This window comes from Apaloderma vittatum, unplaced genomic scaffold, assembly GCF_000703405.1.
Source record: "Apaloderma vittatum isolate BGI_N311 unplaced genomic scaffold, ASM70340v1 scaffold8454, whole genome shotgun sequence".
Taxonomy (NCBI): Eukaryota; Metazoa; Chordata; class Aves; order Trogoniformes; family Trogonidae; genus Apaloderma; species Apaloderma vittatum.
Window position 1 is genome coordinate 4212 of NW_009712078.1, and position 25036 is coordinate 29247.

General features: G+C 35.8%; 1 protein-coding gene across 1 annotated transcript in view; it reads left to right on the forward strand.

Annotated features, from left to right (window-relative positions):
- Positions 1-3825: 3825 nt before the first annotated feature.
- GSTCD (glutathione S-transferase, C-terminal domain containing) overlaps positions 3826-25036 on the forward strand; it is a 54743-nt gene continuing 33532 nt past the window's right edge. The window contains exons 1-4 of the mRNA XM_009867847.1: positions 3826-4254; positions 5809-6270; positions 11693-11947; positions 12638-12731. Coding sequence (XP_009866149.1) covers positions 3844-4254; positions 5809-6270; positions 11693-11947; positions 12638-12731 — 1222 coding nt within the window. The 5' untranslated portion in view covers positions 3826-3843. The remainder of the gene's footprint in view (positions 4255-5808; positions 6271-11692; positions 11948-12637; positions 12732-25036) is intronic.

Consider the following 25036-nt stretch of genomic DNA (forward strand, 5'->3'; position numbering starts at 1 on the left):
CCTGCTGAAAACCAAAGAAATGAAATGTTTGTAATTTTGTCACAAGAGCTGGAGTTGCCTCGTCTTCTTGAGATTTTTCTGCTCCTAAGCGTGAGGTATTAGTTGCTTGCACTTTTTTACAGAAATTAGCAATTTACAGTTTGCTTTTGTTTGCTTCAGAATTACTAACTGGAATGATTAATTGTTGCTATATTGATATTGTCATTCTTTATATGATTCCTTAAAAATAAAATTGTCGTAATATTGACCATAATTTTAACATCTGGATTTTCCTTTACTTCTCTCATGTGAGTAGAATCTAATTAACTGAAACAGCTGCCTTAGCTTATTGCTTTTCCTCCCTTCTTTGCTTGATATGAGAATTGCTTTCTCAATTATTTTGTGAGTACTTTAAAAAAATAATCTGAGTAGGTAATGAATGTTTTGTGAATGAATGATATTTAATTTTTTTTGCTTTTTGGGATAAATGCAACTTCAGCATGTGCACAAAACCTACCTAAAAGAGAATCTAACTATTGGAATACTTACTAAAAATAACTGCCTATCCAACTAGAAAAAAAATGTAGAAATGACATTTTTAGATATTAGAAAATTCAACAGCAGATATTGCAGCTTCATTAAGAGCCCTGAGATTCTTGTCAATGAACAATGAAAGCCCTTTTTTTATTTTGGCTTTAATATAGCTACCTGTGTTGGAGTAGCTAAACCTCAAATCGTACTGAGTCTTGTGCTCACCTCTGTAGACTTCTTTACTTGCTCTTTGGTGCTTCATGGAGTTCAATTGTACAGTTTTGTGGAGAACTTTTTTGTCCTTTTGGGCTCATGAGTAGATAATTATAGGCCTATACTGGTGGACTGGTAGCCACTGAGTAGAGTAACTTGTGAGGTACTGGGAAGTCATAAGTGAGAACCCCTCTCCTAGGCTCTCTAGGCTTATTTTAAGCACTACTAAGCCTGTGTGATGTGGCTTTACCTGAGGAAGGAGAATACAAGAATGAACCAGATCAGACTCTGAACTGACTCTGTGGAGAAGATCAAGTCATGGGACTAGAGGGTGCTGTGCTCTTCACTGTGCGATACCAAGGCCAGTTGACGTGGTCTAGGGCTGAGCCACTGTCAGAACAAGTAATTTTCTGGGCTCCATCAGTTAGGCTTCTACCATTGTTCTTTACACAGGCACTTTTGCAGCTGCATGCTGAATGACATTAATTTACTGCTGAGGTAGAAGAAAAGTCTTGGCCCTTTCTTCCTCTCCTCCCCAAAATAATTTGTTCTGAAACAATTCTGCAAACTGTTCTGATTTTACAGTGTTCTCACAGCACTTCTATGCAAGTAGGTCATGAATGTCACTGTTCCTGTGTTCTTTCTGTAAGTTCATTTAGGTTCAGAAAAATAATTCAATCTTTCTGGCATAGTTCACCGTCTTGCAGCTGAGTAAATTAACTGTAATGACTTTGAGTTCTGAAGAAGCTAATAACCACACTCATGCTGTCTGGCCCAGCTGTCTCAGAGGTTCTCTCTTCAAAGCATTTAGAAGAACAGACCTTTCCTGAGTGTACCTTTCCTTCAGTGCAAAATCCACACCCCTGCCTAAAATGGTTGAGAGAAGTGATTTTAAGTTAAGATCCTATGGACTAAATGAAGCAGGCTGCATGCATATTCCTGTTTGCTGACCCTGTCAGGAGGATGGAGTGCATAGCTCTGGACAACATCTGCTTATCCTGCTTCAGCAAGATTCTCATATTGATTTCTCTTGTTTGTGTGACTTCTGTGTGGACTAGTTGTATACCTGCAGATAAAAATAGTTGAATTTGACCAGACAAATTTCAAATCAAATTTGAAACTTGAAGGAAACAGCTGGATTAATAGGATAGCATCAGCTCTGGCATGCAGTGGGTTGAATACAGAGCAGACCTATAACCAACAAGTCATTATTTCCAATCAGTTACTGTCTCTGGGACTGACTGACGGCTGCTATCTCTTACTCATTGCTACTGGGTGGAAGTAATTTTGTTCAACAGATTGGAAGAGAATTCACACTGACAATGTTCACCCTTTCCTCCATCAGTTTTCATGGCAGGACGTTTTTGTAATTTTAATCAGAAGCCTGATTAGGTATTTGGGTATATTTCAGGTATTTTTTTAATCTAGTGGTCTGTTATATTCTGTGGGGAAACAGTACTTCCGAGCTCCTCTTCTGGATGAAAATGGGTAAGGGCCAGCACACCTATTGAGAGTACCTATGTGGTGAAAAGGTTGATATTTTACTTGTTCAGTCTTGAGTGATGAATATGGAATAATTTGTAAGAACAGGTGATTAACAGATGGAAACTACACATTACTCAGAAATAGAAACCTCTTCAAAATTTACCAAAATATTCAGCAGTTCTATGCAGCATGATAATTTTCAGAAAACCCAATTATGTTCAGGAAGGTCAACCAGAAGAAAAAATTCACTGGTCAAGTCATGTGTAAGGTGAATACATGTATATGTCTGAGTGGTTAGAGCGGCAGGAAAAGATGGGGGTTGTATGCTCTGGGTTGCCATGGAAAATAAAACCAACCCAAATGCATATGAGGGTACTATTTAATACTAAAAGAAGTACTGTAGTTAAGGATATGACTGATCTCAAGAGTACCTTCATTGTATAGTTTCTTCCACAGAGCTGTCCTTAATCTGTCTCAATATACATGCTGTCAGGATTTATCCAAATAAAATAGCTTTTTGGAAAGTAGTTATTTCATTATGTATTGTAGTATTCTTTGTGCGGTAAGTATATTAATTAAAGAAAGCAGCACTACTGTTGCGTTGAGGCGGTATTCTGAGACAAAGTCATATAACACAATGGTTTAAAAATACTTAAATCATTATTATGATCTTCACTTAATGTCAAGTGGACTTGATTTTTTTTTTTTTGCCTCTTTTTGGGCAATTAATTTGGTCCAGTGGTAGATGATTTGATATATACATCTACATGGAAAAAGAATAATCCAATAATCTATATATATCAGATGAGTGCCATCTAGTGTCTAGAGCTTTTCAATACAAGTTGTGTTTTGTAAATTAATCAGCAATTTTACTGAGTGATGGAGCAGAAATTACTGCATCATTGTTTTATATTAAACTGGTATGGAATAGTTTAATAGGAAAAATGTAACTTTCAACCACGTATAAGAAAAATAAATTTAGTTTTTTAATGTAACAAGACATTAATTTCAGTTGTGTTACTATTGTATTTAACTGTTTCATAGTAGTTGTGTGTTTGAGGTGTTCATGTAGCGTTCATTTTATTCTTTCTAGGTGTCCTCTTGACCTTCAGTCAGTATTTTGCCTGGCTCTAGATTAATTTTTAATACAGGAACCAGTGTTATTTCCCATGGCCTATATACACGGTATATATGCCTTCTAACAGTTAGGGAAATGAAATGTGTGCGATAGGAAATTTACGGTTGTAGATATGAGCTTGATTTTTTAATAGTGTATGGTTAATGTGGGAGATTTTCGATTAAAGAAGCTTTGCTTTAAAAAAGATTTATGCACTAAAAATTTTAAAAGGAAATATTTTCTTTGAGTTTTGTATGTTTTGTTTAATGTCAGAAACACTGATCATTTCCCTGTCAGTGAAGAAACAGTGTATATGTGAAAACATGCGTTTCTCTCAGGAGGGGCCTACAGTCCACTTACTCAAGTGAGATGTCTTTAATAGTGTCTTACATTAAAATCAGTTTTAGCAGATAGTGGAAGGACTGTTTCAAACCCTCTTCTTTTTGTTCTAAATTCTGGATTCCTTTATGAATGTTGTGTTCTGATTTCTATTTCAGGAACTTCAGAACAGGAGGAAGATGAAAGATAGTGTCACAGAAGAACATTTATATTTGGGTTATTCTCATCAGTGCAGAGACAGTATCTTTCCTCTTCATACATCTATTTCACTGTTTTTGCTATCCTACTGTGACTGCAAATTATTCAAAATTTTCCTAGTGCCGACTAGTGAAGATGTGGATGATCAGTTTGTGACAAAAAACCTCCTTGGCGATCTCAAGGTCCATTTAATCTCCAGATGTCAGCTTCCAGCGGTTGTGCAGAGCTGCTGTTTACCTGCTGTTGTTGTGAAAGATGGCAAGTTCTGCCGAGCTGGGCTTTCTGTTGTCTTGAGGCATATAATACAGAAAACATATGAGGCAGATCCATCTAAAAAGGATGTTTTGGAACTCTTAGGCTTTAAGAAGACTTGCTTAAAAGCCTGTGCTGAAGTGAGTGCATCGCTTTCTCTTAGATACATTAATAGGTTTTTTTAATGAGCATTAAGTACTTTAAGTATTTAATAATGATGTAAACTAAGTTCTTTGAGTAAGAAACTTAATTTGTTTAGAAAATTAAATTCCTCAGTGGAGAAATACCTGTATTTTAGCATAAAAATGAAAAATAATTCTTTTAAAGATGCTACCTTTTAGCAGCACAGAAAGTACCTTAAAATTCAAAAAAGTAAGTCAATTCTTTGTTTTATGCCTAGCAGTGTGGTTTCAGTAAGTTATAAAGTTCAGCTCTTGCAGTTTGAAGCGAACTAAGAAATGCCTATTCCCAAGGCACACTGCTGGCTCACGTGTAGTTTATTAACACCTGGATGTACAAGGTGTTTTCAGCAGAGCTGCTTCCTGGCCAGGTAGTCAGTCCCTACTAGCCTGTAACATTACAGAGGTTTAGTCCACAGTAAATGCAGGATGTTTTACTGCATTTCATGTCAGTACCTGTGCAGGCCCCTGTGAATGACAACTCTTTCTTGGAGTTTGTTGAATGCTCTGCTCAGTTTGCCGTCATCCTTTATCAGAGTGTATTCCATCCTCCTCCTCTCCGGGTCACTGGTAAAAATAGTTAAATAGGGTAAGCCTCAGCATAGACTCCTAAATTGCTCCATATCTAACTGACCTTCAGGCAGAGTGTGACCTGTTAACCACTACTACCCTTTGAGTCGCCATTTCAGCCCGTTTATCACATAGCAGTTTACTAATCTGGCGGCTCATCTATCTATCTAGACTTTTCTTCCTCACCCCTCTCAGGAGGTTGAATTCCGCTATGTCATGATTGCTACATCCATGGTTGCCATTGCTTACTGTGCCTCCAACCCAGTTCCTCCCTGTTGGTGAGTTGCAGATATGAAGAAGTGTATCCCTATTAGTCTGGCTAGTAGTAGCATAAAGGAATTGCCTCTGACATCCTCCAGAAACCTCTGGTTCTATTCTCTTCTTTGAACTGCTGGGGAACTTGATTCCATATTTCAAATGGCTGCAAAGTGAGTGAACTGAATGAGAAAAGACAAGAATTGAAAAGTTTTGAAACCTTTAGGTATGACTAATAAGAGGACAAGGGCAATGTGAAAAAATAATGGTTTTTAAGGTGCTATTTGGTTAAAGTTTTTTTGATATTGCGTGTTAAAAATCACTAATAATATAATGCATTTCTGTAAAATAAGCATGTTCAAAAACTGTTGGGTGTAATCTGGTTTTATCGCCAGGACTTGATAGAGATGATATATATAAATTGCTCACAATTTTTCTTCTTATGAATTACTCAGCCACCCTTATTTTATGCCAGTAATAAGGAATAAAAATATGCTATACTAGATAACTGCTCATATAAGATTTAGCTTCCTAGTTCTGCTATTGCAGAAGTAATACAGAGTATCTGAGCTTTAAAATGATCAAAGAATGTATTTAAACTTGGAATTTCTTTGCTTGAAGTGCACAAAAAGGTACTCTGGATTTTGATTCTTTCTGTAGAGACATTAATTACATGAATTTTCCTGACAGGTTAGCCAGTGGACCAGACTTTGTGAGATCAGCATACCTCTGGCTGTTGAAGGATTTTTGACTGCATCTCCTGAGCACTGTCACACTATTCCTCCTGACATTTTACAGCTTGAAAGGAAGCTTGGAGAACCTGTCCGAGTACATAACGATGACAAAATTCGAAGGCAAAAACTGCAACAACAGAAGGCAAGTGCCAAGGCGACGGTGCCTGTACTTCGGGAAGAAGCAACAGAGACAGGAACAGCCATGGAAATGCGTGAACGTCCACTTCCAAGTTTGGAACTGAGCATGGCTTTCTCCAAGCTACTTGACCAGGAAGTATCAGAGGCAGTCAACAGGGAGGCCCCTCACATCAGGAGAACAAAAACCTCTGACCTTCCACTTTTGGACCACATTTTTGCAGAAGGACTTTATTTTACCTTGGCAGATATAGTGCTTTTGCCATGCATCCATCAGTTCTTGGTAAGATGATAAATTCTGCAAATGTAGTGTATATATATATATTTTTTTTATAAGAACTATAAAGTTGTAAAATATGTTCATTTAAAGTATGTTGTGGCATTTGCAATGTGAATTTAACCTGAAATGGAAGATTTGTCTTTGGTTTTGTACAAACAAAAAATAACAAATCAGTGAGATCACCAGAATTACTTATCAATACTTAGCTTATCAATACTTAGTAAAGGCTGTTAACTGTTAAAATAGTATGCTGAAATGTTTTGTCACCAACTTGCCCATAAAATTCCGTCATGAAAATACTTAACATGGGCACTTAAAGTACATTCTGATATACATAAGGCAAAAGTAGGTAGGCATGAATCTGTTTTCTTGCTTGACTTTAGTTTACTGAATTTACAGCCATGATCCAGTGGATGAGACCGTTTTAATGGTGAGAAATTTTGGGGGACTTGCAATTTTGCTTACATTGTAAATTGTTAATTTTAAAAGGAGGGAGGGTTTGAGAATGGTATAATAATTTTAAATACTAGAACAGATGTCCCCCATGAGAGATTTAAAATGAGCATTTAAAGTGCGTTGTAATATGCATAGAAAGAAATAAATGTAGGTAAGCATGAACTTACTTTAATTTTGGTTTCAGTGTACCAGGGAGCAAGGCAAAATGAATCCCTATGCAGTTTATTGTACTTTATCAACATGGCTATTATCTGAATTGGAATTCTTTTCAGCAAAGACTCAAACTTACGTGACTTTTAAGTGTATCTGTCCATGTCACGATAGAAGAAAATAAGTATCTACTAGGAAAGTAAGAATGCCTTTTACGGAGGCAGTGAATGGAGAGTGATTCAGGGACTATGGTGGCTTTTTAGAGGTGCAAATCCTTGGCTTTCCTTACCCATACAAAATCTGAAGAGGTAATCAGATATTGACTATGGAAAGTCTTCAGAAAGCTCATTTATTCATGCTAGGAGTATGTAATTTCTTGAGATTGTTGATTGTTTTGAGAAATATTTTTGTCTACAGATACTCCTTTTTGAAATAAGGTGTGCTATGACTTCTGATTTGCTGATTTCTATACATAATAGGTTAATTATTATTAATTTCTGCTGTTGTTTTCTTCTAGTTCCTAGGAATGCTTTGTTTGGGTGGAAACAGTCCTGTGTGGGCCACCTGGCTTTTTGTCAAGTCCTCCCACAGAACGAGGCAGTTTCACTGCAAGTCTGTAAATGAAGATGAGTGTCTAGGACAGCATAATTAATACCTATGTATCAGCAAACCTTTTATTCTTCTGTGTAATTCTGTTTTGTAAAAGCTTTGTATCCGTTAAGCAAAGACTTATCACTCTTGACGCCACTCAGAAATGGTGTGTTTTGTCTGGGGAGCCTGTTTGTTTGGGGTATGCTTCAGCCCCTGGAACTTCAGTAATCTGTAGCTTTGTCATTCTTGTTATTGTTGCTACTAAACCATTATTCAGTGGGAGGTTCTTTGTTTACTGCAGTGAAAGGAGAAATTCCTAGAGCTAGAAGCTCTTGGAGCAAAGTTTATAACTGAAAAGTTAAAATTCTCCTTGGTGGTCCTACGAGATTCACAGCTTAGCTTTCTTTCTACAGTTCTCCTTGGTGGTCCTATGAGATTCACTGCTTTTTTTTTTCCTCATAGAGTCTTGGGTTATGTGTATGGTCCAATAACAATCTGATAGAAAGCTCACACCTTCCTTTAGGGAGATTGAATGTTTTTATATCAGATTGTGTAAAGATTTTGGAAATGCCAAGTGTGGTCTGTTCAAAGATGCCTCTGTCTCACTTCTCTTTTGCAGTCCATCTGGCCTGTTCCCAATACTGGACAAACACCAATGGTCTGTTTTCAGTTGTATTCATCCTTATCTTTGGCCTTCACATCAAGAGGCTTTTGCAACTTGATGAGGAAAAACAATGTAGACTAGCAAAGTTATATGGACACTCTATATAGTGGGTACATGCAAAATTTCATCTTGAGTGTAGGACTGTTTTGTGTTTTGAGATGTGTTTAGAGATCTCAAAAGGATTCCCACTCTCTATATGTAGGAATTTGAAACCTTCAAAGAGTTTCACCAAGACAAAACAGGAAAAACACTGACACAGTTGGCAGTCAGGGCACCACACAGAATGAGGGAAACGGGGGAATAAATCTTTGTTCCCCGACATAGAATATCGTTATAGAAACAGTCTCAAGTGGCAACGCTGATTTTAGGAGTTCCTTCACTCCAGGATGCAGTTTGCCAGGTCATTGGCTGTGTTGACTGTAATTTGAATCAGTAAAGTATTCATGTTTCTGTACTTTTAGATCAGTGAAATGTTAAAAAAATCATTTTACCCCTCTTGTAGGGGAGAGCCTAAGTTGTTGAATCTTGTGGTGGATCTCTCTCACTTTGTACAAAATTTATCTGTGCTGTGTGGTGCGTTGGTTGTTGGTTCTTTATAGCACTTTTCTAGTAAATGCCAGTGACGTGCAGATTCTGTTGTACAAATATCTTAACATCAGGATTAGAAAAATGTATCAAAATATGTTTTGAGCCTAAGAAAGCCATGCAATTTGATTTTTATTTACTTAAAAAAAACAACAAAAACTGGGCTCCTCTTTTCTCCCTCTGCCCTTTTCTCACCTGCAGTGACTGTGTGAAATTGGTAGTTAAGTTTGAAGAACTCTGAGTGCAGTTAAGCTGGAAGAAGTCTGAGTGCAGTAGGCATTTGCATTTTCATTTGGCAAGCTGTTTTGCCAAATTTGCCTTGTGGTGTTTGAAAACAAATGAAATTCCTGGTGAAGATGCTTTCAGTCAGGTTCAGAGAAACAGTCTCTAGCAAATGCTAATATGTGTGCTAATTAGTGAATGCTAATGTGTGACAAATGTGCATTTTATAACTTCTTTTATAACTTCTTTAACTGTGATTATCATCCTCAGTGGATTTCTGTGTGGTGATAGTAGTATGGGAGTCCAGAAGTAGGTTGATAGTATAGCTACTTTTGCATTAAGAAAATGAGTTATTTTATAGAAATGGTTATTAGTTCATCTCTGCTTTGTTGCAAATCATGTAATTGAGGGCTAACAGCAACTTCTGTATAGATATAGGCTTTCCTACTATTTAAAAAAATTTAATATGTTTCATTTTTTTATTTTTCAAGGCCTTTTTAAATAAACTTGTGATTTACTGATGCTAGGCATGAAAAGATTCTTGGATCAGATGCCTAACTGATTTCAGCAATCTAGTTGAAATTGCTCTGTAAATGTACCACAGGCAGCTGAGAATGCAGTTTTTATTTGCTTTTCATGCGTGACCCCTGAGCCCTGGCAATCTGCAGCTTATGAGCTATATGTTGTATCGTGGATTTGTGTGCTCTTGCACCAAGGCTTCCCGTAAAACTATATCTTTCAGTTTCATTTTTATCTAAATTATAAGAGCTCTGAGATAATGTTGCTTTATTTCTCTTCTCTGGTGAATGACTATTTTCTAAGCCGTTATATGTTGATTCTTACAGTTACCATCAAAATTGAATAAATTACATCCAAAAGCTTCTTGCAGGCAATGGGTTGAAACTGCTGTTGTTGATGGAAGTGCCAGAGTTTAATTCTGTATTAAAATGTTATTTATCACTTATAACTGAACTTCCTGGGTTGTGTTTAAAAAAATCACTGTAGCTACGCTTTCACTTTGCTTTAGGGTGTGAATAGTAATGATGTCTTCAGTGGGTATGTGTCTGGAAAGTATCATACAATAAATATGAGGAGACCTAACCAGCTGACTTTAATTATAATTTCGAAAAGTAAGATAAAGAAGCTGGAGCTGATTTTTATTACCTTATTCCATTTCTGTTATCGTTCTGAGGTTAGCTTTGTTATGCTTTCTGTTAACTGTAACTGTTTAAAATTAATAGAATAACAAAAGCTCTGTTCTTCATCTGGGAGAAACCACTATTCCTTTTTAAACACACAACTTAGAACACTTGTTATCAAGTGTAACAGTGCTGCTTAGAATTGCTTTTCAAAAGACTTCTTCCTTAACTGAATTAATGTATTTCTGCCTGTGTTAATATTAGGATATTGAATTAGATACTAAAATTACACAGTTCATCCTCATTTTGCTCCTTAAGCTACTCCTAATTACTTGTGATTACCCCAAGAACGTTATAAACACAGCATGCAAGAAAGCTGCTTGAATTGCTCTCTTCTTTCAAGTGTCCTTTACCCATTTTTATTTCCATGCTGAGGACAGATAGTTGAAAGAGCACTGGTTTTGCACAGCCTTTTATTCTTTTACCTGTAGTTGTGATTTTTAATTTCCTACTTTAATAGTTGAGGTTGGAGGGCACCTCTGGAGATCATCTTTTCTAACCTCCCTCCTCAGAGCAGGGTCAGCTACAGCCTGTTGCACAAGGTCACATCCAGTAAGGTTTTGAGTGTCTCTGAGGATGGAGACTTCACAACCTCTTCTGTAAAAGGATGGTCTTCACTGTTTAAAATATTTGGGAACCTAAAGAAAAAATTGCTTAAGTTCACTAAATGCATCCTTCTTGAAATTATCTGGTCTTCATGTACAAAGGTGATTTGGATATCTTTTTTTTGTAATGCATACATCGTATTCTTACTTAAGATTTTTTTTTTTTATACTTAAAAATTCTAATTTCTGTTGAAGGCCATTTCATCTCACCATCATATCTACTTGATTCAGAAAAGAACAATACTCTTTACCTGTTTTATAAGAATACGAAGTTAAGGTGGTAAAAAATTTTGAGTAGATATATGAAAAAAAAAATTTGGATGCAGTGCTCGGGAAAAAAGTCACAGATGTAGTGGAAAGATTTCAGTAAAGACGTGGGGCAATGTATGGCTGTGACTGTTTTGCTGTTACCACATAGTTAAAGGTAAATTTTCAGGCTTACAGTTGCCAGCAAATCAGCTGTCAGTGGAACAGCTTTTAGGGGCTGCAAGTGTGCCTGTGGGAAAGAGCAGCATTCAAGTACAATGATGTCTTAGAGTTCAGTATTTGTTGCAAATTACTGTTATGGGATTTTTATTGGTTGTTGGATTTTGGTTTTTGTTTTTTCTTGTGTGGTTACCAACTAAAAATGAATTATTCCCTTGATAGAAAATAACAAATAATTAAAAATATTATTTAAATTGTATTTTCTTCTTACTGACTGAGATTATGGTTGAAAATAGTCATGTAAACCTTTTCATCCTATTAAGCAAATGCAGATAAAGCCTAAATGTCTGACTGGCAATTCCACCTGCTGGCCTGAGCTCTTAATGAGCCGCTTTTTTTGCATTACCATCGTGCTATGAGTAAGCATCTCCGCATGGAGCAGAGCTCACTTCGGTAGTTCATTCCTTCTTGTGACTTGTAGGAAGAAACTTACAGTAGCAAGTAACTTTTCCATTTTATTTTGCTAGGTTTCCAGCAAAAAACAAGGCAAAAATCTGGTAAATTTGCCTCTGATATCCAGTTGGTATCAAAGAGTTCAGGAAGTACCTGGAGTAAAGAAAGCTGCTGGCAAATGCAATATGGAGCTTCTCCAGCTTCCAGAGTTGATGTCTGCTCCAGATGAACAGCTGCAAGACTTCTCTTCAGTTCCTGATGAATTAGAAGAGGAAAATGAAGATAGTCATTTTATAGGTGGCCCAAGGCCGACTATGACTAAGTTAATGGTAATTTAAGCTTTTTAATGACATATTTTAAATGTTTTAATTTTAATGTTCTGTTGGTCTGAAATAGGTGAAATTTATTAGAATTGCAGAAACTAAGTCTGACAGCCTTGAACAGTTTAGTACCTTTTCCCCATCTTCTGTCTGATATGCATTGACTTAGAAGTGTTTTTCCTTTTTTTGTTCTGTTGTGATATTTGATTGATTCAGGAATTGAGCAAAGATAGGACTGCTAGAAGCCCTAGCAGTAATTCCAAATAATCAAAGTAACTTTTCCTTTGAATTGCAATATTGTATTCCTCTTCTAAAGATATTTATATAAAGTATAACAAAAACTGTTGCTTTTATGTTTGGCTTTATTCTATTGTTTCTGTTGGTTTTTTGCTATTTGATTAGAACTTTGAATGTCTGAGAACCCTAATGAATTTTGTTAAAGAAAACTCTCCATTATGTTCTATAACTCAATATTTTTTGCATAGAGGCTGACAGCATTTCCTAAACAAAATTAACAGGGCTTTCCTATGAAAATAAAAAAAAATAGAATTTGAATTCCATGTAATGTAGAGTCACCTGCTTGTTTAGTTTCAGTTAGGCTGAAAGATTAAACGCATTAAACTCAGGGGGAATTTTGCTACCAACTTCAGTGGATAAAAGATCAGAGTCTTAATTATTTTTTTTCCTCCTTTCTCATAGGAAAATGGTATTGAAGCAAAGTTTTCTCCTCATCCATGCCCCAACTGGATCCTAGACTGGACCAATCTGCCATCTGCAGTCAATCCTGGAGAAGGTAAGGGGTTTTATGTGTATAGGTGTATGTATTTAGCAGTGCTGCCTTCTAATGAAAGTCCTTAACTGTTTTATAGGAAAATAGGTCATTTTTCAATGTATTTCTGTAAAACAGGTAAGCAGTTTCCAGTCCATTTTAAAATTCAGTCTGTTTGGGATGTTTGAGACTTTCCTCAGGTCATCAATAGCTGATGACCAATCTGGAAATAAAAGCTTGACCTTGATTCCTGAACCATATATTTTCCCACCATTTTCTACTTTTCTGAACTTTTCTTCATATCTAGAGTAGGAAATTCTGATGACGTGATATTAATATAATTGGCATGAATGTTGTACATGGATTGTGTGTCCTGAAGCCGCAACAGCTGATTTTATTCTGATGAAAATAATACTGATTAGCAAAGTTTGGTAGCTGCATGTGAGTCTTCCCTTTTGCGACAGCATTCGCTGCCCTTTAAGGGTTGTTTGCTTTGCTGGACTGCAGGGGAGTCTGTTAGCTAGTGGCTCTAATTCTGCAGAGAAAAAACTGATTTATCAAGATGTTTATTGTTTCTGTTGTTATTGTTAATATTGAATACCTCTTTCACCACACAGTAGAATTTCCTCTAAAAGGTCTTATACATACTGCTAGGCAGTAAGAAGTTAGTGGACAGTAACTCCTTTCAACAGGGAAGAAAAAGGTTTGTGTCCTTTTGTGTAAATAAGCATGGAAGAAAAAACAAAACAAAACCAAAATGTGGGTTTGCATCTGTCAACTTAATAAAACTTCAAACTTCATGTGGATGTTTCGGATACGCTTCTTACATTAAAACAGCTTTGTAGTCTGACTGCTGAAATGCTCAGGAAGTGCTATGTGCATTGAATTTTTGTGACAAAATCCAGTATTTTGCTGGAAATGAATAAACATTTTTGCTTTTTTCCATTGTTGAAACAGGAAGGCTGAATGGAAATAGAGTGCTACTGCTGAATAAATGTGAGGTCTGGGAAGTACGTGGTTATATTAAGTTAAATTTGTGACCAACAAAAAATGGGACGTCTTTTCTATGGTTTCATAGCTCAGATTAGGCATCAATAAAGAGAATTTCTTTAAGCCTTTTTGGAACTTCAGTGAAGTCTGGAGTCTTTGCTTAAACTCCTGGTCCTGCATTTGTGTGAAACTTCCTTTTCTTCTGTTTAATTTCTTATTAGATGCCAAAGCTTTGTGGATATCAAGATTGATTTGACTCATTGTGATTAGAAGTCCTTCCTTTAGGCTCACCAAAAGCATGTTAAAGTGAGAGGAAGAGTGTGTGTATGTGGGGAGAGAGATAGATAACCCTTTTTACTCCTTTGTTATTCTGATCATACATGGGGAATCAAGTCTTCTGTACTGTTTTTTCATCAAGCGTTGTGTTCACTGTGAAACAGAAAAAAAGGGAGATTATATATTGTAACAGGAATCTATTTTTTCTTTCTTTAAAACACTTTCTCAATTACCTAAGTTTTTTACCCAACAATGAAACTCAATGAGAGATAACTGACCCACAGTCTCACAAACCCTTCCTTTTCTCACGAGCTGAAATACTTGTTAAGTGGGAAGTACTTATGAAAAGTGGTTTATATGGTATTACCAGATAGACTGACAGAGTGTATATGTGATGGTAGTTACTTCCAAAGTAGGTGGTTAGCTGTGAAGAAATTTATACTGTTCTTTCCAAAGTGTGAAAATGCTCACAGAATGAATATAGCAAGTAGTAAACTACATTCTGTAGGTTTGTGAGTAATGCCCTCTTCTCTGTAAAAATATCTTTTCTTAAATGATGAAATTGTAGTAGACCAGAAGAGACTTCCGTAGCTGAGATACAACTGAATGTGGAAAGACCACTATAATAAAAAAGTAGCAGTGCATGCACAGTAGGAGATGGAGATTTCAGTTATGAAGTCTGTGAAGAGTTTGAAGTGGAGGAAGTTAGTTTAAAAAATGTAGGCAAATAAATAAAGCTAGATCAGAATAAATGAATGCATTTTACAAGTGCAGCTTAATCTTACCAGTTAATGAAAGACATGTAGCCCTTTAATTTTGCGGCAGGTCCTATTCATAGGGCAAATTTTTTCTAAACAAGTGAATTTTAATGGATTGTGTGTAAACATGACTCCCAATGAAGCACGTCACGTATTTTATATGCTTCATTATTGCTAGTAAGAAATTTTGATTTATAAAATTGAATTGATTGGGACACGTATTTGACTTGAGCAGGTGAAATTTTCTGTGTACAAATTTTAAAAAGTCAATACAGAAAAAGAAAAGGCCTTTCACATCAGTGTCTAGTGCCTAGGTATAAGAAAGGTTGTTAATCCGTTGCAAGGCAATGAATACCTGCCTAGCTAAAGACGAAATGACTCTAATCATGTTTGTTTGATTTTTGCTTGCTTTGATCAGTATCAGGTTGGTGACTGAGTTAAATGACCATGTAAAACTGTCACAGAAAGGTTAGCCTTAATAACACAATATGCAGATTGATACTTGCCCGTTGTTTGCATTCAAGCCTTCAGACTTTTGAGAAAGTAGCTAGATTTTCAGAATGCTTAGTTTTTAAAATGAGATGTAGTTTGGAAAGCCTAACATCTACTGTTCAGGGATAAGGCTGTCCCTTAAACAGTTGTTGATGAGAGATTTGTTACCTTGATTTATAAGCCACAGAATATTTCATGATATACTGTAAATACTGTTGGTTTGTGATTTATTTTTTTAACGGGGTAGGAAGAGAAGCAGAATTCAGAAAATACAGGTAACGTTTATGCAACATTTAAAAGATTGCCTTTATGTTGTCTTCAAATTCTCAGCTGACATAAATTATTTAGGAAAAGATCTTCTGTGCTTTTTATTTTTTGAGTGGCCTGCTTTTATTAATAGGAGGATTTGAATATATGCATGAGTATAAATCTTACTAAAGGTGTCATATTCACTTATTTATGTACGTAGGGAGTACAGAATGTTCACATTAGACATAGAGAGTTTGATTTACAGAAATAATTGTGACATGAGGATGAAGCTCTTCTGATTGTGCCACCTTATGTTTGGTAGTTGTGGTAATTTTTTCCCCTAAATGAAATGCTACATTTTTGAGATTGGGATATTGTTTTATTTGGCAAAACCGTAAGTGAAACAGTTGAAACATAGTTTCCGATAACTGGTTATCTCAAATCATTTGAGTATGGTAAGAAATTATGAATAAATCTAGTATGTGGATTTGAGAATAGACATCATAATAAATATGCACAGCCAGATGAAGAACAGAAAAAAGTCTTAAAATTATTTTAAAATAAACTACTCATGAATTAAGAATATGGAAAGATGGAGATTTCCACTGTCTTTGTGTTTCACTGGAATAAAAAAAAGCTCTTGGTGGTATAGTATGCAGAGGTTTGTTACAATGCCCTTTAAAAACATGTCCGTGAAAACCCCAAGGCAGTGAAACTTGCTTCCCTGTAGAAGGAGGATCTTTGTGTTCCACAGTTGTCACAGAGGGCTAATGTTCACGTTTTCTTTGTGGCATTAATTATTTGCAAACCAGGTTTTGGTTTTGACCTACTGTCCAACATAAGACTCTAGTAGAAATATTTTTCTGGCAGAAAGAAAAATCAATTACAGATATTTGGCTGATGCTTTGTTGCAATGGAATTGTTAAAATATCTTAGGAAGGCAAGAAGTGTTTTCCGTCATTGGCAAAATTTAATTGGCTAAATAAAATTTCAGTGGGATGTGGACCTCAAGTATTTTTATGGTTGGACAACCATTGTTCTTGGAGATCTTATTTATATATATTATTCCAAAGCAGTATGACTTGTCCACTGGAGTCGTCTCTCAAGGACTGAGTTCATTCACCGGAAGTGCTTTGCAAATACCGAGTACCATGTCAGTAATTTGCAACTTGTGTTCTCTCTCTCTCTCTGTATCCACTCTCATTTCCTTCTTTGTCTGTAAATACTGGTGTTATCGGACATTTTTTGATAAACTTATGTTAGGTTTTGAGAAAATATTTGTAAACAGAGTATGCAGAGGAATTTTTCAAGAGTTTACTTCCCTGTCTGCTTTCTGTGAGACATCAACTGAAGGATTTTCTCTGCTTACAAATTAACAGTACAAATATAGTCTGGCCCAGGAACTGCAATTCTTTCATCAAATGATAGATTAGCACAATCAAAGCAAATTTCCCCATGTTAGATGTTCCTCATGTCTGACTGATGTCAGAGTGATCCCATGTCTCGATTTCCCATGTGTATAACTTATGAATTAAGGCATCAGCTGATTTGCCTACAGTTGAGTTAAAGCCTCTGGTCTTTCTTTAAAGTATACAAGTTGTGAGGCAATTAAAAAAAATCATTTACCTGTTTACTACGATGTTGTTTTGTAAAGTGACTTCTCAGGTCCCTAGACTCTGCGCAGTTCCTCGTACCCCACTATGTTGCCCAGTAATTCTATTACAGGATCTGAAATACTACTCTAGTAACAAATGTTTCTGTAGTCTATTTCATTAGATCAGTAACACTCTTGAAACTCATAAATTCGTACATTTTAAAGCTAGATAGACAATGTGTTCATCTATACCTGTCTCTTGCTTGATTTTAGCTATAAGCTAAATTTATAATTGCTTGCATTAAGCAGAATGATTCATAGAATAATAGTAATATAAACAAGATACTTGACTGAAGGAAGAGTATAATTTTCTTTCTCCAGAATGGAGATTAAGCTGTACATTACATACTCTAAAGTGAAAGTACCAATTATGAAGGAGAGCAATTTTAAAGAAGAGCTTCTGTTAAACATACGGGGTGTATCAACAAGAATAAAGCAACGTTTACAACTTTAGTTTAGAAACATCTCCAAACCTTATATATGCTAAAACATAATGGCCTAGAACAGTAACAGTAACACAGAACATAATGTTATAGTTCTGTGGAATTAACTGATCTGTTGATTAAACGGTCTTAGTGGTATACCAGACAACGATCCTAGAGGATCAATGTTATTATCTTCAACTTCCGGAACTGATGTGATGTAAAAGATGCTTTAACATACTGTGGCCTCTCAACAGGGAAGATACAGAGACTGCTTAAGTTGGCAGAAAAACAATTCAGAAAATTTTTTGGCTCTTATTTACTGTATACAAAATTAGTTTTAATGAAGGGAAGGCAGAGACATCAGTGAGTTATGGTAAGATTCTTGATTTTGTCCATTAACTGTTGGAAAGCCTGGTTTCTGACCGAGTGCCCTGTGTTTGGGACATAACATTGATTTCTTGGGTTTTACCAAATTATTAACTTGACATAATTAGTGATTACTGATGTTTTAATGGTTGCTTTTTTTTTTTTTAATAATAACGTTGAAGGAAAACCTTTTAACCAATTTAAAAGTTTCTGACTATGGGTCCATATTAAAATTGTTTCTAATTGCTAACAACTGACTAACATAACCATTGAATAAATACTTTATTAGATAGAGAGTTACCTGATTTGAAATTGTTGTCAAGATTGATCCAATATATCCAAATTGATTCTAGGATTATTTTGTGAAGATACATCAGAATAATTTTATCTTGTTCTGCTTTTTATATTATTATTACCTTTGGAATATTTTAGAGTTGAAAGATGCTTTCTGAGATGAGAATACATGATGCCTAAAAATCAAAGCTGTTTTAAGGAATATGATATTTTATTAAAATTGTTGATAATCAAGAGATGCAAATTATGCATTTTACATTAAATGTTAAAAGAAACAGTGTTTCTAAAATGAGGTCCAGGCAATCATTTATTCTCCAAACCACAAAGAGTTAAAAGAAACACTTTAAAGTTGTCTATTTCTCTTCCAAGCCTGTCAGAACTTTTTCAAAAACTTTGAAGATGAGGGGTTTTTTTCATAGTTTTGTAACCTATTTCAGTATCTCAAGCATCCTGAAGCAGGAACTCATCCTTCTTCTTCAACTGATTTTTCCATATCAGACAGCTCTTTGCCTGCAAGCCACATGGGTAACAGCTGAAGGGAAACTCAACTGAAGCTGCTTCTCATTAACCCCTCAAAGTTATAGTTTTGCTGCACTCATTTAAATAAGTTTAAACCACGTTTATGACTGTATTGTATTTTGCAATTCAAGATGTGGAAAACCTGTGATGGCGATGGAGCCAAGTTGCCTCATACTCTTAATAAATACTTGAGAAGGAAATAATTTTCAGCAACAAAATGAAAGGGAAATGTTTGTGGCTTAAATATAGGTAACAGTGGTATCTGAGATGGTAAGTGTAAAAAAAAAAAGAAGCTTATTACTGCAGCTTCACTTCTGACGAGGCTTATCTTAAAAAGTGGATTCTTGCAAAGCTTTAGATTTCATATGTGACTTCTCTGGATCTTTTGACTATTCTGGGATATAACATTGCGTTGTTGGGGGTACAACTTTGGTGGGAGTTTGAATGCAGTTACGAATTTTTAGACAGAAAATTCTTTATGTGTAGCCAGAATAATGAATTACGGCTGCCACCAAACTGGATAACTGCTCTGCAGTAAATACACACGATTCCTACTAATACTGTGCTCTCCCTCCATTTTACTAAAAAATAGATTTTGAAAACATGGAAGATTTATACGCCTCGTGAAAACAATGCATCTACATTGTGGGGGCTACATGTTCAGTACTTTTCTTTGCTTGAAGCCTATTGTGTTTTTCTGAAAATGATGTTTTGATCTAAATGACGTAAACAGCCTCTGAAATATCCAAAATCTACAAGGAAGAAACAGTTGCTAGTGTATCTTACTAAAAATCATACTTGAAATAATAATACCAAGAAGGACTGATTATCCATTTTAGCAATTGTAGTTTGGGACAATGTCCAGCAAAAATCATGGACAGATGATTGGTGTGATCCCAAAAGACATTTTCTTCTGAACATGACTTGCAATCATCAGCAGGGGTATTTTTGGGGAACCAGAGTACAGAATGGTCCTTTAATGGTCAGTAAAGTGTACTTATGAGTGATTCAGTAGTACAAAGTGGCATCTTGTAGAGAAAGTTCACAGAATCATAGAATGGCCTAGGCTGGAAGGGACCTTAGAGATCATTTAATCCAACCTCCCTGTCATGGGCAGGGATGCCTCTCAACTAGATCAGGCAGCACATGGGGAAAAAGTTGATGTGAATGTGTCAGTGATGACACATTTCTTGTTCCTTTTTGCCTTGAAACTACATACGAGAAGGCAATTAACTGCTTCTTAACTCCTGCTTATAGTGTTGCCGTTTCATAACAACTGATTCCATCTGTGCCATCCAATCAGAATTACACAGATGCATTAGTGGCCCTCAGAAGGTCCTCATGACAGCAGGGTAATTAGTTGTCAAAAAAAATCTGCCTGTTCCAGAACTTTAGCAAAAATATAAACAGATAATTGGATGGAAGAATGCTAGTTTTCTTGTTCATGTTCCATTTGTTTTCTCTTCTTGCCTCTGAATAGTCAAAATTGACTTTATTTCTGCTACTGTGAGGAGGACCTAAATGCCTATTTCAGGGGTTTTGTTCTTTGCACTATTAGATAGGAACTTTCATGCGGAGTATACATAGTATTAAAACTTACAGCAAATTAATTTTTATACCTTGTCCAGTATTAAGTCTGTATGCTTTCTTAATGATGTGCTGGTTTGGGAATATGAATTCCTTTAAAAACCTTTTTGATAACATCTAAAAACTTGTATGGATGTGTAAAGAAATCCTGTGCTGTTTCCATGTAAGTAAGTGAAAAGATTGCTTTTATTTCATTTGGGCCAGTAGTTCCCTTTTTGAAAGATCTGCTTTAACTTTTTAAATATCTTAATTAAAACTTTTAGGAATGAATTCCATATGTGTTAGCACATTTGTATTAATTCCAAAGATTAAGGAGGAGCTGTGAATTAATGCCTTTTTTTTGTCTCAAAATATTCTGAATATGCTATTGGATTAAAACTAAAATTGCTGATGACATTAGTCTTCATAGTTTTTTTCCAGAATATACTAATATCTTAGTATTGCAGTTGCTGTACAATTTAAATTGATATTTTGTAGCATCAGCATTATCTTTTAAAGAAGTATTTTATGCATTTCAATATTCTGGTATTTCTTGATGTAAAAAGTTTTCACTGCGTATTAGAAGATCTGTAAGTTTTCTGTTTCATGTGTCATCCATTCTCCCTATCTGGGAGTATGGAGATTCACAATTCGTACAGCTGTGTGGCATAATCAACACAAGGATTTAAAGTTAGTCTTTTTACCTTTTTTTTTGCAGTATTTTTATAGGTCACTTACATTGTTCTCTACACATTGTAACTGAGGGACAGCTGAGTTTTAAATTTATCAGCTCAGCTTTTATGTGAGCATAACTGATCTCTGTATTTTTACTACAAAGCCTAAGCAGTCGTTTCAAGTGGAGGCATAAGGAGACTTTCATTACGTCTGCAACAGCATTTTGGCTGTTTTACCTTCTTCAAAGTGTAATGTTGAGCTGTGCAATTGATCTTTCAAGACAAAAGTATGAACTGGTCAAGCGGAATCCGAGTTTTTCTTAGCTGTTTTGCCAGTGCACTGGCTTGTGTGACTTTTGGAGCTTAAAATCTTCACAGGCCACAGGAGGGCAGCAAAATCTGTTTGGATAAGAGACTACCTGGGTCGATGGACCTGCGTCCAGCGACTGAGTCGTCACTCAAGAGAAAGAGGCTTTTTATGTGGCAGTTCTCAGCTCAGTAACTTCTATTCTCAAAATTTGGACCGCATGTTGGAAAAAGTGATTTAAAATTCTTTTTTTCTTTTTCTTCAAATTAGAGTTGATGGTTTAACAATTGACATATTTGTTGTGTTGGAGTAGGACTTAAGAGCAGCAATTTCAGAGTCTATTGTGCCTAGGTGCTCTATAAACATGTAGCAGAAGAGAAGATTTAGGCAAGCAATTTGAAATTATTTGCTTAATCAGTAAGTGCTGCCATAGTTCAAGGGCCAACAGTTTGGTAGTTGAAAAAGATAGTAGCATTGAAGGCTAGGTTATGGCTGAAATTCAGAGGAAAGGGAATTAACTTGCTTAATATGGTAGAAGAAAAAAGTAGCAGCTGAGAGGATGTGGTGTATTTTAAGCAGCTAACCAGTAGTTTTATTTTTGTAGCAGCACTCTGAGTGCGTGAGAATATGTGAGCTTGTTCTATTAGGAGTGAAGGGCATTAGTCAATATGTAAAAGAGCTTTCTAGCCTATGCAAATGCTTGAAAATGTTCCCCAGAACAAGATGAATAAGATTCTCTTATTTAACGTCTCACACCTTCTCTTCCTGGTATAATCTTGCTTTCAAAAGAAGAAACGTAGGTACTGGGAAATTACACAGAAGTTAAGATCAGAAAATTAGCTATACATGAGAAGGAAGGTTGCATTTCTGTACTTGGGCAGATTTTATGCCAATTCATAAGTGATTTTAATAAATAAAATTGAGGCTTGTTTTGTGGTTTTTAAACTAGATAGTTTCCTTCAGAAACGTAAGCAAACGTGTTTTGAACAACTTTATTTTGCAAGGTCAGTTTTGTACATTGCGGGGATGGCATGGCCTCCTAATGGAATAAGCGTATCGCTGTTGAGGTACTGTCAAGTTTTGTGCGACGTTAGTGAATTTCTGTAAGCTTTTTATTGACACTTTATAAGGAGTTTATGAACCACAACGTATTTCACTAAGACACTGCAATATGCTTGTGTATGTAAAACGTACTTTGAAACTAATATTTCTTCTAGAAACACAGATGTGCATAGTCTTAAAGGTAATCATTGTATGAGAGGCTGCATATACCTTCTTTTTCCATCTCCCAGTCTTTATCTGTTGCGAATTAGAGGTACAGCTTTTGTTTCCAGTCCATAAATCATTTGTGACTAAATATGAGATAAGGAGGAAATTTTCTGTCTGTTGAAGTTACTTATGGTTTCCATCTACACTTCCAATGTTTTTAGATTTCCATGTGAAGAACCATGAATATATTCCTTAATTTGGATGCTCTTCCACACTGGATAAGGTCAGGAGGTAGCTCTTCCTGAAAGTGAGTTCTTAGGCCACAGTTGTGCATTTAAAGTTTTAACCAACAATTTCAAGAAAGACAACACTGCTATATTTAAGAAATAAAACCCCACAAACTTAATAGTGTTTAAAAAAAAAACAAAACTATTTTTTTTATGAGTGATTCATAATGTGTTCTGAGTAGTCTGGTACTTTCAAAGGTTTTAATTGCACGAAGGAAAGGCCAGACTACTGTATGTTTAATGTTTCAGTGAAGGTGGTATTAATTATTTTGTACTTGAAATGCAGCTTCACCAGATGGTCTGGAATAGCTTCTGAAAAGTTAATTTTTGGCGCATGTCTCATGTCAAAGTTCTGGCATCTCAGGATAGCAATATCAAAAGGAATTCACATCCCTTAAAAACTTTTAAAGTACTGAAGAGCAAAGGCAAGTAGGAGATTCATCTGGTTGTAGAATTACCTTGTAATCGTAGAAGAATTGGAGAATAATCCCAATATTAAAATAAGTCAAATCTAATGCGAAGCAGTAAAATTTGTCCCCTGTTGTGTGGAATGTTAATCTGAAAATCCAGACATAATAGAGAGAGCTAGGATGCCTTTATTTCAGTTTGGGCTAGGAGGTTACTTTAGAACTTTTGCAGATCTGTCATGGAGTTTTTGGTCTTGGAGTTGATGTTTAAATCGCTTGCTTACGTATCAGTCGTTCCATCAGCACACTCTACCTGGAATTTTCTTAGATGTCTGATTGGTGGAGTGCTTTTAAATCTGCTTAAATGCTTTTTGAATATCCCAGTTGCAGATCTTTCCCGTGTTCTTGCATTTTTAGTGACAAGAAATAAGAAATCAAAAAACATTCCGCTCTTCCCAAAAGTCAAGATATCTCTTAGCAGTATAAACTGTTATGAGTGGTTCCATGAAGAAATGCTAAACTGTTCTTATGCAACAACTGAGACCCTGCATGTTTTCTGCAGTCTTTCCTTTGTTAGGAAGAGTATGTTGGAAAAAATAGAAATTAATCCTTAAACTTACCTGGTTTAGGCAAACACTCCTTGCAGTCTTAGACTTTGTACCTAGTATTTTGAAAGCTGCCCTGAAAGTTAGCTCAGACTGTAAGCTGTTCTAGGCTGTGATTTTCAGCTTTCCCTATCCTTTGTCATTGGGAAGTACTGGTGTGTGTCATGGACTTGGATGAGCTGGCATTTTGTGCTGCGTCCTGGATGGGTTCAGGTGTTTCAGTGCAATTTCAGTGGGACCTAACTACCTGCTGTCTTTAGGAACAAACTCGGTGCTGTTCTTTGCAGTGTGTCAGGCTTGTTTTGTGCCAGAAATAAGGCAATTTGCAGGTATAATACCTTGAATTGTGCCTCATACTTCTGTTGTACTTTAAGGTAGTATTAGGTGTATTGTGCTTGAAGTTTTTTTCATCTGTCTATATCATTATGTTTCTGTGTCATCAATAGGAGCTATTTCTGTTACCTGCTCTCAAAGTGTGCATTTCAGTAATGTGAATAGGGCTTTGGTGTTTGTAGCTCATTTTGCCTCATCCACGGAAAAGAATGTAATTAAGTCTTCGTATAGAAGTAGTAAATTGAAAAATGAACCAGGATATTAATTATATAGAATCATAGAATGGCCTCGGTGGAAGGGACCTTAGAGATCATTTAATCCAGCCTCCCTGTCATGGGCAGGGACGCCTCTCAACTAGATCAGGCAACACATGGGGAGCGAATGGGGATCGAACCCGGGACCTTGGTGTTATCAGCACCATGCTCCAACTGACTGAGCTGAGCTTGAGAAACCAGACTTGCTGTGCAAGATAAATTCTGTGAACTTTAATGACAAATTTGACATTAATGTGGATAAATTTCTAATGTTTTTCATATTTAAAATTGATGCTTTGAACTTTTTTTTAACCTAGATTCTTTAGACCTTAACTGTAATAGATAGAATTACTGTTTTTACTTTTAACAAGCTTCATTGTTACTACTACAAAGCTAAATGTCAGTGAATTTTTTAGTGCGTTTTACTGTTATTTAGAGGTTGGAGTATCTATGTGTCTCAACATGTTTCTTTTTGATGAGTACATTTTTGGATCCTCTGGCTAGGTATTTGGTGGGGTTTTTTTAAATAGATACACTTGGTAGAGCGAATGGAGAATTTTCATTTTCAAAAGCAGAAGTTAACAGTTTGCTTGAAGGCTATTCACCGAAGATGGCTTTTCACAGGTGTTGATGTTACTTGTTGAATGGAAATGCATTCTTTTGA